The 14,109-nt window shown below is 45.2% G+C and overlaps 1 protein-coding gene across 2 annotated transcripts in view; it reads left to right on the top strand.

The window, feature by feature from the left end:
• The first annotated feature begins 2,022 nt into the window (after positions 1–2,022).
• The window catches only part of LOC311350898 (sorbin and SH3 domain-containing protein 1-like), a 35,225-nt gene continuing 23,138 nt past the window's right edge, over positions 2,023–14,109 (top strand). The window contains exons 1-13 of one of the 2 annotated variants that reach the window (XM_084470991.1): positions 2,023–2,287; positions 5,107–5,137; positions 5,519–5,605; positions 5,972–6,088; positions 6,847–6,953; positions 7,099–7,243; positions 7,607–7,636; positions 7,983–8,140; positions 8,647–8,707; positions 10,161–10,196; positions 10,395–10,497; positions 11,536–11,650; positions 13,451–13,534. In XM_084470991.1, the coding sequence (XP_084327117.1) occupies positions 5,572–5,605; positions 5,972–6,088; positions 6,847–6,953; positions 7,099–7,243; positions 7,607–7,636; positions 7,983–8,140; positions 8,647–8,707; positions 10,161–10,196; positions 10,395–10,497; positions 11,536–11,650; positions 13,451–13,534 (990 nt within the window). In that variant the 5' untranslated portion in view covers positions 2,023–2,287; positions 5,107–5,137; positions 5,519–5,571. The remainder of the gene's footprint in view (positions 2,288–5,106; positions 5,138–5,518; positions 5,606–5,971; positions 6,089–6,846; positions 6,954–7,098; positions 7,244–7,606; positions 7,637–7,982; positions 8,141–8,646; positions 8,708–10,160; positions 10,197–10,394; positions 10,498–11,535; positions 11,651–13,450; positions 13,535–14,109) is intronic. The other variant, XM_084470990.1, reaches the window with a different exon arrangement.

The following is a 14,109-nucleotide window of genomic DNA, read 5'->3' as shown; positions in this document are numbered from 1 at the left end:
ACGTTGTTGATGTATCTGTTGTTACGGCTTTCCAATTACAGCGACGAAAATACTGCCAAATAAACCCCCCGCGTAAACAACTGTGATGAATCACAGTGGCTGTGTCTGTGCTGTATTTTAGACCTGATTAGATTAAAACGTTTTCAAAATTGTTGTTATATCCGCTGAAAAGTAGAACATCCTTCAAAGGGGGCCCCCCTCTAGGACTTGTTGAATCCTTCATTTGAGACCTAGCCCGGGCTTTGTGCCGTGTTCTGGGAGAGAAGCCGAAGGCTTTCTCTGCTCCGTGATGTATCACCCTGGCTGGACCCGTCAGCCCAGTGACATTCTTATAACAGGGGCTCCAAACACCTAGCAGTCACGCTGCATCACCAGAGCTGTCTGGCCCAAGCTGTGTTTTGTGTGGGAAGCCAACCCCAGTCCTGAGGAGCTACACACACACACACACACACACACACACACACACACACACACACACACACACACACACACACACACACACACACACACACACACACACACACACCCCGATACAAGCGCAGAATGGGTTGTGTTCAACTGTAATAAATGTCAGTGTGTGTTCACCCATCCTCCCTAGTAGTTACTGGTCTTTGGGATGGTTTGGGATGGTCGCTACATGTTTTAATAGTCCAGTAAATGTAAACAACTTTATTTAATCATGAAATTCAAAGTATTGAAAGTCATCAAGGCATATTTTAATCTATATGTGAATTTACAGGAAAAAATGTGTGATCACTTTTAAACTAGTCCCAGTGATTAACTTGCGTCCCAGTGATTAACAGGTGGCTGCGTGGGGACTCCCCCGGACAAGAAAAGACCCTGGCCTGCCTCAGCAGGCTCGTGGTTATAGTAGCATCTAATAGCTCAGAGGAAGCCCAAGTTCATGGTCACAATCTCGCCGTGACTCCATCAAAACAGACCTAGTCCCCGGGTCTCCAATTTGGTTCTCAGCCGTGCGTCACGCCATCCACCCTCCCTGGAGGAGCATGAACCGTCACAGCCCCCATCGGTGTGTGCTATCGTGCGTGTAAACGGCGGGAACTTACAAACATTTCCTTTTATGTGGCAGTTGTTTCAAATGAACTTCAAATAGCGCTGCCGAGGAATGTGTAGAATCCCAGGCCTCTGTCCGCTGTGGAATCTGTTTATGGTAAGGGGAGGGCGCGAGTGTGTGAGCGGGGGTTTGTGAGGACTGCTCATCGGGGACGGTTATTCTCAATTAATGGGAGGGGGGAGGGGGGGGGGGTAAGGTCGGAGGAGGGGGTTTGTGTGGGGAAAGGGGGGGGGGGTTCTGTAGAGCGGCCTTTTCGAGCCATGTTTGGAGCTGTTCGGTGCTGTCCTCTGATCCCTGGGCTCCCAGCTCTCTCGCCCTGCTCTGCCATTTGTTGACAAAGCGAAAGTCAGGGCCGGTTACATAACGGCTCTTTTCTCCCCGTCCGCCACGGCGATGAGAGCCCTTTTGTGTCGGCCGTGGTTCATTTTGATGGCGGCTCCTGACAGCCGTCCGCCCGTTAGGTGTGAAATACATCACCGCTAATAAAACATGGCTTTGCTTTGCACTCGACCTCTGTTTCATCTCCAGAAATGCAATGTAATTCACAAGTTAGGTTTCTGAAGGGTTCTAGGTTTCAAGAAGGGTTTCTGTTGCTTTCTGTTGTTTCTGTTGCTTCTCCTCCTACCAATATATACTGTATTCTAAGGATTCTGTTTTTTCTGTTCTTTCTCTATGTTTGCTGTACATGTGTCGTCTAGGGGGCACGTACCAGTTCATCTGAGACATTTAATCGTTTTATCCCTGGCATGACGACCTTTGAGGCACACCCAAAACAACACATGCGCCGCAGTCCAGCTAACTCACCCTAGCTAATTCTAGGCATCCTCAAATGTCCTGTCTCCCATATGGCTCTGGTCTGGCGGTGGCCGTGGGTGGAGGAGGACTGTGGGCGGGGTTAATAGTAGAATGTTTTAATGTGCTGGTGTGCAGCTGAGTGGGTGCTAAATTCTAGCATGTCATGTGGTGACAGGTCCATCTGGGCACGCCTTTTGCTGAAAACAAACAGACCCACCATGTAGCGATAGGGGTCAAGGTTAAACCCAGGGGCCCCTAAAGCAGAGAGAGCATCTGATGCCAGGACCAGATCATCTTAGGCTGGGGTAGGAAGAGGAGAGGGCTATAGACTGACACGCTGCTGGACTCACTCTGACTGTGTGCTGCCAAGAGTTAGCAGACGTTTTGGTGTGCAAGTAAACAGCGACAAGTCCCCAGGTAAGAACTGCTGCCGACTGTGTGACAGGTTCTTTGTATTGTTTGCTCTTAGGGTTGATCTGGAGTAGGACATATTGAAGAGTTCCTGGTGGTCTATTGCGAAAGAGGTGACTGTTTGCTTTTTTAATTTAACACAGGCTAGAGGGATAGTTAGAAGACAAACATGTAAGCTCCTGTATTGACCCACTCCTGTTTTTGCATAGGTACGCCTTTCCTGTAAAGAAGTATATATAGTAAAACCGTTGAATGTCAACCTTCAGCGTTTTTGTTGGCTTCATGAGAAACTCAGCGATATAAGTAGAAGTCTGTTCAGCTCAGTGATTTTTCTCAAATTGGTAGCAGTGTATAGAACCTATACTGCTCGGGATAATATTGCAGTTTCACTTTTCTTCATTCTTTCAATCCTTGAGAACAACAACAGATTGAAATACAAGTGTGATGGTATATCCAGTTCCTAATGATTTCCCGCTTAACAAAGATCAGAATAGCTAAGCAGGTAGGTTTATTTTTGTTTTCAAACCAACTGAACCAAACTAATCAGCTGAGCTAAATGCGCTAAACGCGTAACTGCTTTTTCACACATGCTATCAGGTGAACTTTGAGCTGATGGGTTTAAATGCTAAATGACTTTGGAACAGGTATGTAACCTGGAGGGACCGGGTGTGTGAAGAGGGGGAAGTCAAACAGCTCCAGATTAGTGGGGAAGGAATGTGCATCTAGCTAGATGACTTTAGTAAAGGTTGTGTGTATGGTTGTGTGTGCGTATGTGTGTGTGTGTATGTGTGTGTAGGGGGGGTTACGTTACTCAGTTGGGAGAAAACTTCTTATCAGACTCTTGTCTTTATCTTGTCTACAACACTAGCCAGTACTGTCCCAGTACTCCCAACCTGTCTAGCCCCTCACTTCACCCCCCTCCCCGCTGGTTAAGCAACGGCTTTCCCGGGCCCACTCTGCTCCCTCTCTTCCTAAAAAGGCCAGGGTTGAGCTGTGCTCCTGCGGCGTGTTTATGCAACACCCCGCACACACACTGCTAACCGTCAAGCACACCGATGATGCAGGCCACTGGGCTTCGCGGCTCGCGGCTGGGGAGCCAGATAGCCAGATAGTGCATCATGGCTCATCTCTAAGCCAGCTGGTAGTTTAGTTTGAGAGGAGCCCTGGAAAGGCTGGCTCAAGTAGAGCTCAGCAGCTGCCAAGACCACGCAGGTGCAGCACTTGTTTTGGTAATGGCATTACAGTGAGTAGCTGTGCGGTGACTTCGACATGGTTGTTGTTTTTTTGGGAGAGGTGTGTGGGGATATCATGAAGGAGCGGGGGCGGGTGTGTGGGTGTGCGTGTGTGTGTGCACGAGTGTGTCTCCCTGATGTGATGCTCACAGATGAGTGGAGAATGATCAACGAAAGGTCCACAAACACTATGGAACAATTGCCTTATCATGGCATATTTATATATTATCATAATATTTGAAGCTGTGCACAAATATATCCTAATATTTGCTCATAAAGTCTTATTGAGTGGATAGAGTTGTATTGGTGGATTGTCATATGCATGCCTTATAGCGTATTGTTTAAATGAGGCTTTCCCTTGGTATGTTACTGGGCAAAGGCAGTTGAATCAGTCCTATCTATGGCGTTCATCTTGGGAACTCTGATTGCATGAAATGCAAGCAGCTCTCAGCCACTTGCTGGTGGCCTTCTCGTCCCCCTCTGTATGCTCCACTGAGGCAGCTCTCATTAACATATTCTAGTCTCTCTCTCTCTCTCTCTCTCTCTCTCTCTCTCTCTCTCTCTCTCTCTCTCTCTCTCTCTCTCTCTCTCTCTCTCTCTCTCTCTGATTACATACAAAGCTGAACAAGACAATGAATCTGCCTTTAAGGCAAGACTGAGTTTTTCTAAATAATGTAAGAAAGGACATGTTTCTGTCTCTAATCGTTCCATTGGCTGGTTATAAAGCTCCAAAATACCCCTTCCCTTTAGCAGGAGAAGAAATCCAAAGGAGCTGTGTTATGTATATGGAAACAGCCTAAATAGCTGCTCAAGTATAATTTCCCAGAGGACACTATGCGTGCACAAGAAGGCTACTTGATCAGTGTTTGTTGATGTACGCGATACGATGCCTATTCCCATTTTCAATTTTTTTTTTTTGTGTTGCATAATCATTAGGCAAATGGCGGTCGTAAGGGTTTCTTGGTTGTTTTCCAGTCGCTCATGTTTTTTCAGTGGGCCAGATTCATCAAGGACAATTGGACAATATTGTAACATTTCCACATTTTCAATATGTCTGCTTTGAGAGATATTTGCTTTTCTCTGGCTTGAATCCTAATGTGCTGTTTGGCACATTTCCGATTTCTTCCCAGTCTGCTTTCTCTTGAAATCAAATTATAAAACTGAAGCCTTGTGCGCTTGAATTTCCTTAGTGTTTATCCAACACGTTGCACATCAATATGGGCAAAACAAGCTTCAATGCTTAGCTATGGTGATGTTCCCACTGGTGTGTCTAAGTTCATAGAGACCGGCTGTAGAGGATATGGTTTCATCCTGTAACACAATCATAGGTGTGCCACTGCAAGCATTTCTGGGCTGGTCCTCATGGCCTGCAGTTCCATCTATCTCACGCATCAACGCTGCTGGTACGATAGCAGACAGCCCTCAGGTATAGGAGGAGAAACTGCAAGAAGGACATAAATCGTCCATTGTTTTTAATTGAAAGTAATTGGTAAAATAGTTTTACAGCGTTTCTTTCCTGGTGTCTATAAACAAGATTGTATTACGTTACCTTCCCTGACTCACCTGTTCTAATGCAGTCCTTGTTCATAACAGGGCTCTCCAGAAGGGGGCAGTGTAACAGCTAGTAAGTAATGCTTTTTTCTCACTACTGTGGATGATGCATGCTGGTTGGTACAACCATACTTTTTATAGTAGTGTTTTATATAATTTATCATTATGTTTAGTTGTATAGTATTCACTGACAACCACTTTACCCTATGTGACTTAAAGCAATGTCACTTTTTTATCTTAATTATCAGTAACTATTAACATAGAAAAATATATGTATTCTATTCTATATTATTAATATATTATTTATGCATTTTATTCTTGTCCTTAATAAACACAGTAAGAAATATTGCTAAAGTAGCATCATTCAACAGCTGAGCTGAACTTGCCAGTGTGTCAAAGTGTGTTAAGTGTGTCAAAGTGTGTTAAGTGTGTTTCCTCATGTATTTGTAATCAGTCTCACCAGGTCTGCGGGCGGTGTCCTCCATTAGGATCACGCCCCGGTCCACCATGAAAGGCTCTCCTGACCTGATTCCAGCTGCAGGTGAGGCTTGGCTCTGCTCCAGCTCATCTATCTTTCAGCAGCACCCATGGGCGTCCTGATCACCCTAGCTTACTTTAAAACAACATATTTGGTGACAACCTGTGGTCGCTTTACAAGCAAACCGCTTTCAGAATCCAACAGTTGAAAAGCTTTAAGCAACGCACAGTAATGACACCGTTGGGCGGATGGCCTGGTTTTGGTGTGTTAAAGTTTCTATTTTGGTCTTTCTGGGCCGGATCACTCTGTGAGGCCGTCGCCTCATCGTGACGTGTGTTTAAACAGACAACGCGGGCTGTGAGAACTGATTCCCATCACCTTTTTTTTTTGATATTCCCATTCTCCTCCTTCCCCGCCCTGGTGTTTCAGAGCTGGACACCAGAAGAGTGTGCAAAGGCAAAGGAGTGGTGACCCTACGGGCCACACTGGTCCACATCGACGATGACGACCGGGTCAGCAAGGACCCCAGAGGCCAGACCCCGCCAGGTAAGCCCTGGGGACTCCGGTGTGAGACCAAGCTAATCGCTAATTGCTACGACGCTGTGATACATACTCAGCAGAGGAATCAGCGACGCTGGCACGGCTCTGTGAGAAAGAGCATTACGCCGTAGAATGTACACGGAGGATGCCACTACGATGCGCTCGCCAAAACCTGAGATTCCCCGCATGCCTTCTGGCGTGTGTGAGGTGAGACTTAATAAGTCTACCTCGTAAGTCTTTGGGGGTGTCACAACGATGTGCCTGGTCACATTCGGAGCTCTATTTGTTTATCGGTTGCTGTGTGAGTGTGCTGGAAATTGCGATAAGCCGATTGCTCACATTGTGGTCAAAGAGATCTATTGTGGCGACCGGCCCACAGTGTGCTGCTGGCTCTGCGGGGGTGGTGGTGCTTCACTGTGGACTTGTTTGTAGCGCTGAGCTCTATGGGACCAAGATGGAGGCGGGCCAGGGCTTTTGGGGGGAGATGGTTTAATTGTTGTGCAGACTGAATATAAAGGCCACTGGAACAAACGGGCTCCACAGTGCCATGAATGGATGCCTTGTTCGGATGACAAAGTTCGGAAATTGTGGAAGAATCGTTTTTTTTCCTTCCTGGTGATATCAACATGTCTGTTTGAGGAGGAAATCCAAACCGCAGTGTGGATTTAAAACCCTGTTGCATTGCCGTGTTGAATCAGACGGTCAATCTTTTGCGTTTTTGACCATCGTGGCTCTGCTGAGATAGCTCTGGATTTTTTTGTCAGGTGGTTGGACCAAACAGATTAATGGGGACATCGCTGAAGCGGGATTGGCTGAGGGAGGCAGCCACATCACAGCTGATTTACCGTCAGTGAACAACACTCATTGGCTGGTGAGCTGGTTGTCTACAGCCTGTGCCTCATGCTAATGCATGCTGGTGGACGGCTGAGTTACTTTTTAAATTTTGTTTTTATTTTTTAACTGAGACTGAATTTTAACTACGGATTTTAACTACGCTGCAACGGTGTGGTTCTCAGGTCCCCTCGACACACAGTGTGAACGAGAACCAGGCTCTGCTCTCTGCTGGAGTCCAGAACCATATCACAGCGCCCCGGGGCTCTGCGTATCCCTCCACCACCACCACCATCAGCCCTACCATTGTCCTGCTGCAGCACAACAGAGGTGAGGGCGACCATGGACAGAGACTATGTTTAGAAGGAGATCACTCACTGCCATTTGTGCATTTGAACATCACAGATTTGTTGTGTTTGTCACATTTTATCACGTGGGTGTCTCATGTTATTTCAACATAATAATCGGCTATCAGAGGCTGTGCCTTAGCCGTACATTTACATTTAGCACATTTACCAGACGCTTTTATGCAAAGCGGCTTACAATAAGTACATTTGTGTCTTGTCAATGCCACGCATGAGATCACGGTGCTTCACGGCAAATGTTAATACACCTGTGAGCTAAAGCCAAGGCTGTCTCTGCTGTGTCTCCTCGTACCACTGAACATTATCCCGCTTCTTCTCTCCTCCACAGAGAAACAAAAGCATCTTTCTCCCTCAGAAGGTATGCACTGGCCTTTTATTTGTTGCTGAATGGTCACACATGTTTGGAATATTCTCTCCTTTTTTCTTTCTTGGATCCAAGTTAAGGTAAAATGTTATCATAACATTAATTCCTTATGGGATTATTTTCATTCTAATAAATTATTATACTCTAACCATGTCCAAATGGTCACCCAATGCCCTTTTCTACTTATTAATGTACCATAACATGGAGTGTTTGATATACTGCTCTTACATCACTGCACGTCACTCCACCCTTCATCCAAATACTAGACAAATGAAGGAATCCTCCAGACAACCTTGTACTGTACTCTTTCATAGACAATGGTTTGTGCGTCACATTCCAGATCAGCCCCTAGAGAGAGTCGCATCCCCTGAGCCAGGGAGGGACTTCCCAGCATCCTCCTGTGACCCAGCGTCCTCTGACATGGATGGCAAACGGATGAGGCTGTCTCTTCACTCCCCCGTACACTCCCCTCTCCGCCAGCCCATCGCGCCCGTACGGGTGAGTGAGGCCGCTTTTACTTTGAAAGTGCTTATGAAATTGTCAATGCATGTCTCCAGACCAGTACAGTGTACAGTATTTTCAAGGAAATAGAATCCTTGTAGTCAAATGACTAAAGGATAGGATAATTAATATTGGAGTAGATTTGTCTAAATGGTAGGTTGAAGCATTGAATATAATGGAATATAAGAGATGATGGTAAAGTTTGATATTCATGAGGAGATGCATGACTCTTGTGTCATTCATTAATTCATTGTGTATCAAACACATTCATTTACAGAACGTACATGTTTCTTACAGTTGCCAATTGTAATTTTATTGATTTGAACAGAGCTGTTTATTTTCTGTTAAAGTTTGAAACAAAACCCTACACTATAATACACTATTATCTAGGACCATATATGCATCCAACAACGATATGATATGATATGATTGCTTGGTCATCGTCACGTCTATGCATATTTATATCCGCTTAAAATGTTGAAATGTCCCCACCTCTATCACAGAACACAGACAAGTCCAAAGACTGGTACAAGAGCATGTTCAAACAGATACACAGGATACCAGGTAAGGACGGTTCAGCGTTCACCTCCTCTCTATGTTTGTGTGTGTGTGTGTGTTTGTGTGTGTGTGTGTGTGTGTTTGTGTGTTTTTCTGATCACAGTCGTCTGTTCTGCCAAAGCTGTGTTTGTTGCTCGTCAATTCCTTGTCTTTATATGTGTTCATCGCCTACCGCTCAGAGACCCCCGAGGAAAACCCGTACCGTCCCACCTACATTTTCCCAGAGAATTATGACAGGCTGGTGGTGAAATCGAAAGGTATCCAATGGCGATAACGGCTTTACTACCATTGGCTTCACTAATCGGCAGCCATCTTGGGCTCTTTCAAATACTTTAACCATTTTTTAATACAAATTAACATAGTAAATACTTCCATAACTACACTCAAGCATCGGTTTGTCACTCAGTTCAAATGTTATGTGATTAAAATCAACAAAAGTATTTGAAAGCATTTCAAATAATTTAACCTGGTCCATGTCCTACAGATTTGAGAGAAATGTCAAAGACTTTTGACATATATTTTTTACTTAAAATTGAGTATTGACTGCTTTGGTGATAATATTTTATTTTTCTAATCCTGCCATTTTAAGTCATTATCAAGCTCTCCAGCACACATTTATATTGTGTCTTAAGAACCAAAAACCAATCAGTGTGATTTAAAGTGCAGATATTCCTCTGACATCTTGACAATCATAAAATATGTGCTGGATCTGCAATGCATCGGATTAGAAATCTGCATGATGCTCTTAGTAAGCTTGAAAGGATTGCTATTAAAACAGGGTTTTTTTCTTACTTACAACATAGATCAGAATCTTCAGAATCAAAGGGATTGATTATATATATGTTTGCAGTTCATCCTATCCGCCACTAGGGGCCGCTACAGTCTTGCTTAACGCTGACTCAGTGCAAGAGGAAAGGCATGTTTACCCAGAACCATGCATGCTTTTCTACAGTCAATGATCATGTCATTGGCATACCTGTTTGCAGTTAAGTGTTTAATGTCCCCCTCACATCACGACCTCCATGTGTCCTGTGACTTTTTTCTCATCCATTTTCATGTCCTCAACATCACTTTGATTTCAATCCATTGTAAATGTGTAGAATGCTCCCAGTTCGGCCCACAGAGCATTACTTATTTAGACCATTGATTCTAATTGATACCCGGGTGCTCCGGGTGCTGTTCTTAGTGCGGTAATGTTTCCCATAAAGTGCTTTGACTTGACACCACCTTGGACATGTGCTTCGATGGTGTTTGAAGGAACTGTAATGAATGGAATTGGTTTACTCTAATGGAGGTGAATGGATAATGGGAAAGCCATCGACGACTTTCGAAAGCTTTTATCACTTTATTATTTCAAGACTTATTTATTGCTCGCATGGCCGCCCAGATGAATGACGTTCGACACATTTATATTGATTTGGATTGGAAAAAAACTGTTTTGTTTCCTCTCTTCTTTCAGATGATGGCCTGTCACCTTTGGGTTATTTGGAAGAAGGTAAGTTAGTGACCAAACTTAGTACTATCTAACACGAGCGGGAACTTAACTTAACACTAACTCAAAAGCAGGAGTTACTTCAATGCTTCCCTCAACCCTCTCCCCATTGCCCCAGCCTTTCGTTTCCAGTCACGCACTTTATTTGCTACACACACCAAAGTGAAACCCCGTTGACGTTCATACGCTTCAACATTTCAGTGAAAGGTGTGCCACGGTCCAAAAGCGACGCAGAGTTCGACTCCAGAGGTCGGCTGATGCCCGTGCCGACGAGGTCCTCTTCCCTCAAACCTACGACCAAAAGGTAGCGTCTGAACTCTCCACAACTGAACATAGATTTCCAACGTTTCCATACGGGCTGATGCTCAACACACATGTGTTAATGAAGCAATGGCATCCAACATCAGTGCATTATTATAAAGGGCTGACTCTTCCTAGCGGGGGGTTGGGGGGGGGGGGGGGGGGGGGGGGGGTGGCTTCTCTTCGGTAACCTTGAGGTCTCCTCTGGTTCTCTCCCGGACTATGACTCAACACTCTGCCTCTCGCCCTTGAGTGATGGAGGAATGCAGGCGGACAGGTGATGGAGGATAGACTGTGGCGAACCACAGCTGTAGATTACATGGCGAGGGGGCAAGGCGGATGGTTTATGTAAGAATAGGCTGCATTCCAAAACGACACCCAAAACAACACCTTTATCCTTTAATGCTAGAGCCGCGGGGACTGCATTTGTCGGACATTATGATCATTCAAATAAAGCGGTCTGTTAACAGACCGGATATTGTTCTAAGAAATATTATTATTTGTTTTTTGCTCACATTTTTATCAGATTTCTATGCAGCTGACACACTCTCACAGCGTTTAGCCAAACTCCATGACGTCCCATTGTGTGTTGATAACGTCTGTAGCAAAAGATTGATGTTACTTTAAAGACAAAGGAAGCGACATACTAACTCCAAGGGCCGACACTGAAAGCTTCTTTTGTTTCCTGCTGCAAGAGACAAAGGACACTGTTTGTGAGACAGAGCACGGGAAGAGGGTCATTTGGTTCAATGGCAGGTTAGTGGGATCCCTGCGGGGCACGTCTTCCAAAGGAAAACAACGACAGGAAAACACAGACGACCTGCGTGGCTGAGAGAGCAGCCTCAGTAATGTGGAGGATGCCATCTTAAGACTCTGAAAATAAATAAATAAATCTAGCGCCCCAGACAGTTGCCATGGAGACTACTTGATAATGATTGGCTGTCTCCATCCCGCCCTCTCTCCTTCTCCTCCCCCCCCCCCACCCCCCCCCCCCCCCCCCCCCCCCCCCTTTTCTTCCCCACACCCCGTTTGGCTTCCTCAGGAACGAGTGGGAGCCACCGGACAAGAAGGTAGACACCAGGAAGTACCGCGCTGAGCCCAGGAGCATCTTTGAGTACGAGCCAGGGAAGTCGTCTGTATTGAAGCTGGAGCGAACGGTAGGCTAACCGCCCACCGCATCTCGTCTGGCGGCTCTCGGCCTGTCTCCCTCCCTCTCATCTGTGTGTGTGTGTGTGTGTGTGTCTCTCTATCTCTATCCCTCCCTCCCTCCTCTCTTCCTCTTTCCTATCTTCCTCTCCTATCTCTCTCTATATGTCTCTTCCTCTCTCTCGCCTCTCGCTCTCTTTCTAGTTCTAGCTCTCGCTCTCGCTCGCTCTCTGTCTTTCTGTCTGTCTGTCTGTCTGTCTGTCTGTCTGTCTGTCTGTCTGTGCGCTTGTGTACCCAAAAGAACCGCCTCACCCACACTTTCCCCCCAGACTCACAAACACACACACACACACACACACACACACACACACACACACACACACACACACACTCACACACACACCACACATTCAAACACACACCCTACTCCCACCCACCCCACCCCCCTGACTCTCTGAGCTCTTGGGTGGCAGCTTGGTTGGCTTACAGCTCGGGAAGAAAAGCGACTCACGCTCACGCGGGCGTGTGTGTGTGTGTGTGTGTCGGTGTGTGTGTTGTGTGTGTGTGTGTAGTGTGTGTGTGTTGTGTGTGTGTGTGTGTGTGTGTGTGTGTGTGTGTGTGTGTGTGTGTGTGTGTTTTCCTGTCATGTGTGTACCACATTCCTGATGGAGTGTCCTGTTGCGGCTGACAGATGATCCTTATTTGGGGGTGGGGGAGAGGGGCGATGGCGGGGGGGGAGGTCGGGTGTGTATGAAGAAGAGTATCGCTTACAAGGGAAACCGTGGTCTTCTGTTGTCAGCTCAATGTAATCGGGTTGAATTGGGGCATCAGTATGGTGGGGGGAGACGTAAAACACTCTCACATCCTGGCCACTCTCCTCCATATTGTTTGATTATTTTTATATATATTATTATAGGGTGAAGAGTCAATATTCATATTCAAGCAATGGGATTTCCCAGCAAGTATTCCATGCGTGTACACATTTTGAATCTATAGATCAATATACTGTTTTCAAATGTTTGTTTTAATGTGCTGGATTAAACTCTTATAAGGTATGTTATCGTTTTTGTTACTATTGTAAAGGCTTAGCATTCGGTCTTCAGAGGTAATTGTTAAATTCTGTTTGGTGAATACGGTTTGTCCAATAAACACCAGGTGATTAGAGGGTCTTAGCCATAATGGAAAGCAGTATCCTGTTGGCCAAAGCGTTCACCATTGGCAAGTGCCCGGTCGAGTGAACAAGCACAAGTGTTGTGTTGAACAGAAGAACAATGAACCAGGCCTGATAGGACAGGGTCTGGTTGTTTTGAGTTGTGTTTATGACAGACCCAGTTATTATGGTGCATTTTCCTTTAGTGGTAGCTGTGGTATTCTCTATTCACAGCCATCTCTTGGGCAACTGTTTTGCAGAATCCAATTTGATTCAAGAGAAAAATATCCACACAAAAGTCACATTGTTATTTCAATTGCTGTAGTTCCAAAACTAACAATGACTTTTGAATGTATATATTTTGCAGCCTGTGGTGTTGTGGTTTTACCCAAGATACTGATTTTCTTTCTATGTATTTGTTCACTCAGCCTGTTTATTTTAGACACTATTTAGATATCTTCAGGCATCGTTTTAATTGCAACGGATACTGCTACCTTTCTTTTTCAATGACTATGTGTTGAGGATTGCCCGTGTCAGAGTCTCCGGACGTCACAGATTCATCACGTGTCCATATCTCTGTCTGAAACGTGTTCTCTTCTGTCCTTGTTCTCCTCTCCTTGTTGCCATGCATCTCCCCCTCCCCACCACCACCACCACCTAGACTCAGGATGTAAATCCAGAAGATGTAGATATAGAGAATGAGCCTTGGTATAGATTCTTTTCAGAGATGGAGTTTGGGAAAGCGGTAAGTGGGCAACGGCCAGTACACTGGCAGTACTGCGTAAACACTGTGCATGTGTTAACCTCCATGTCGAAATAACCTCCAAAATCCCAATGCTTGACCCATCCTGTCTGTCTGTAAGGACTGCTGCACCTCGTACTCGTACCGTTTTGATTTGTCATTCGCTGAGCTCTATTTTTTTGTTGTTTATGTTGAGCTCTGTCTACGGGATCTCACAAAGGGATTTGAATGTGGTTTGGCGAACTGCATTTAAAAGTGTCCCTGGAGCAGCAGGTCTATGTTTTATATTGTTTTATACATTCCATTCATTTTTCATGACTACATTATATATGTAAAACATTTTTATTTTAAGACCACTGTGGAGAGTAGACTCTGAACTATTTACTGCCCCCTCCAAAAATACATCTAGAAAATGGATTTCCTGTAATGCCCTGTCAGTCAGTGTTAAAGATCCTCTCTGACTTTTAGCAGCTAAAAAAAGTCAATGTTTACTTACAGTAGCGAATGCTTTTAGGCTTGCTTAGTATTCTAACTATTTCAAGAATGGTATACTCCAAGGCAAACAAGATTGTTTTCAG

This window comes from Micromesistius poutassou (genome assembly GCF_964030765.1).
Source record: "Micromesistius poutassou genome assembly, chromosome: 7".
Classification (NCBI taxonomy): domain Eukaryota; kingdom Metazoa; phylum Chordata; class Actinopteri; order Gadiformes; family Gadidae; genus Micromesistius; species Micromesistius poutassou.
The sequence above is the reverse complement of the archived record's forward strand: the minus strand, read 5'-3'. Positions and strand labels throughout refer to the sequence as shown.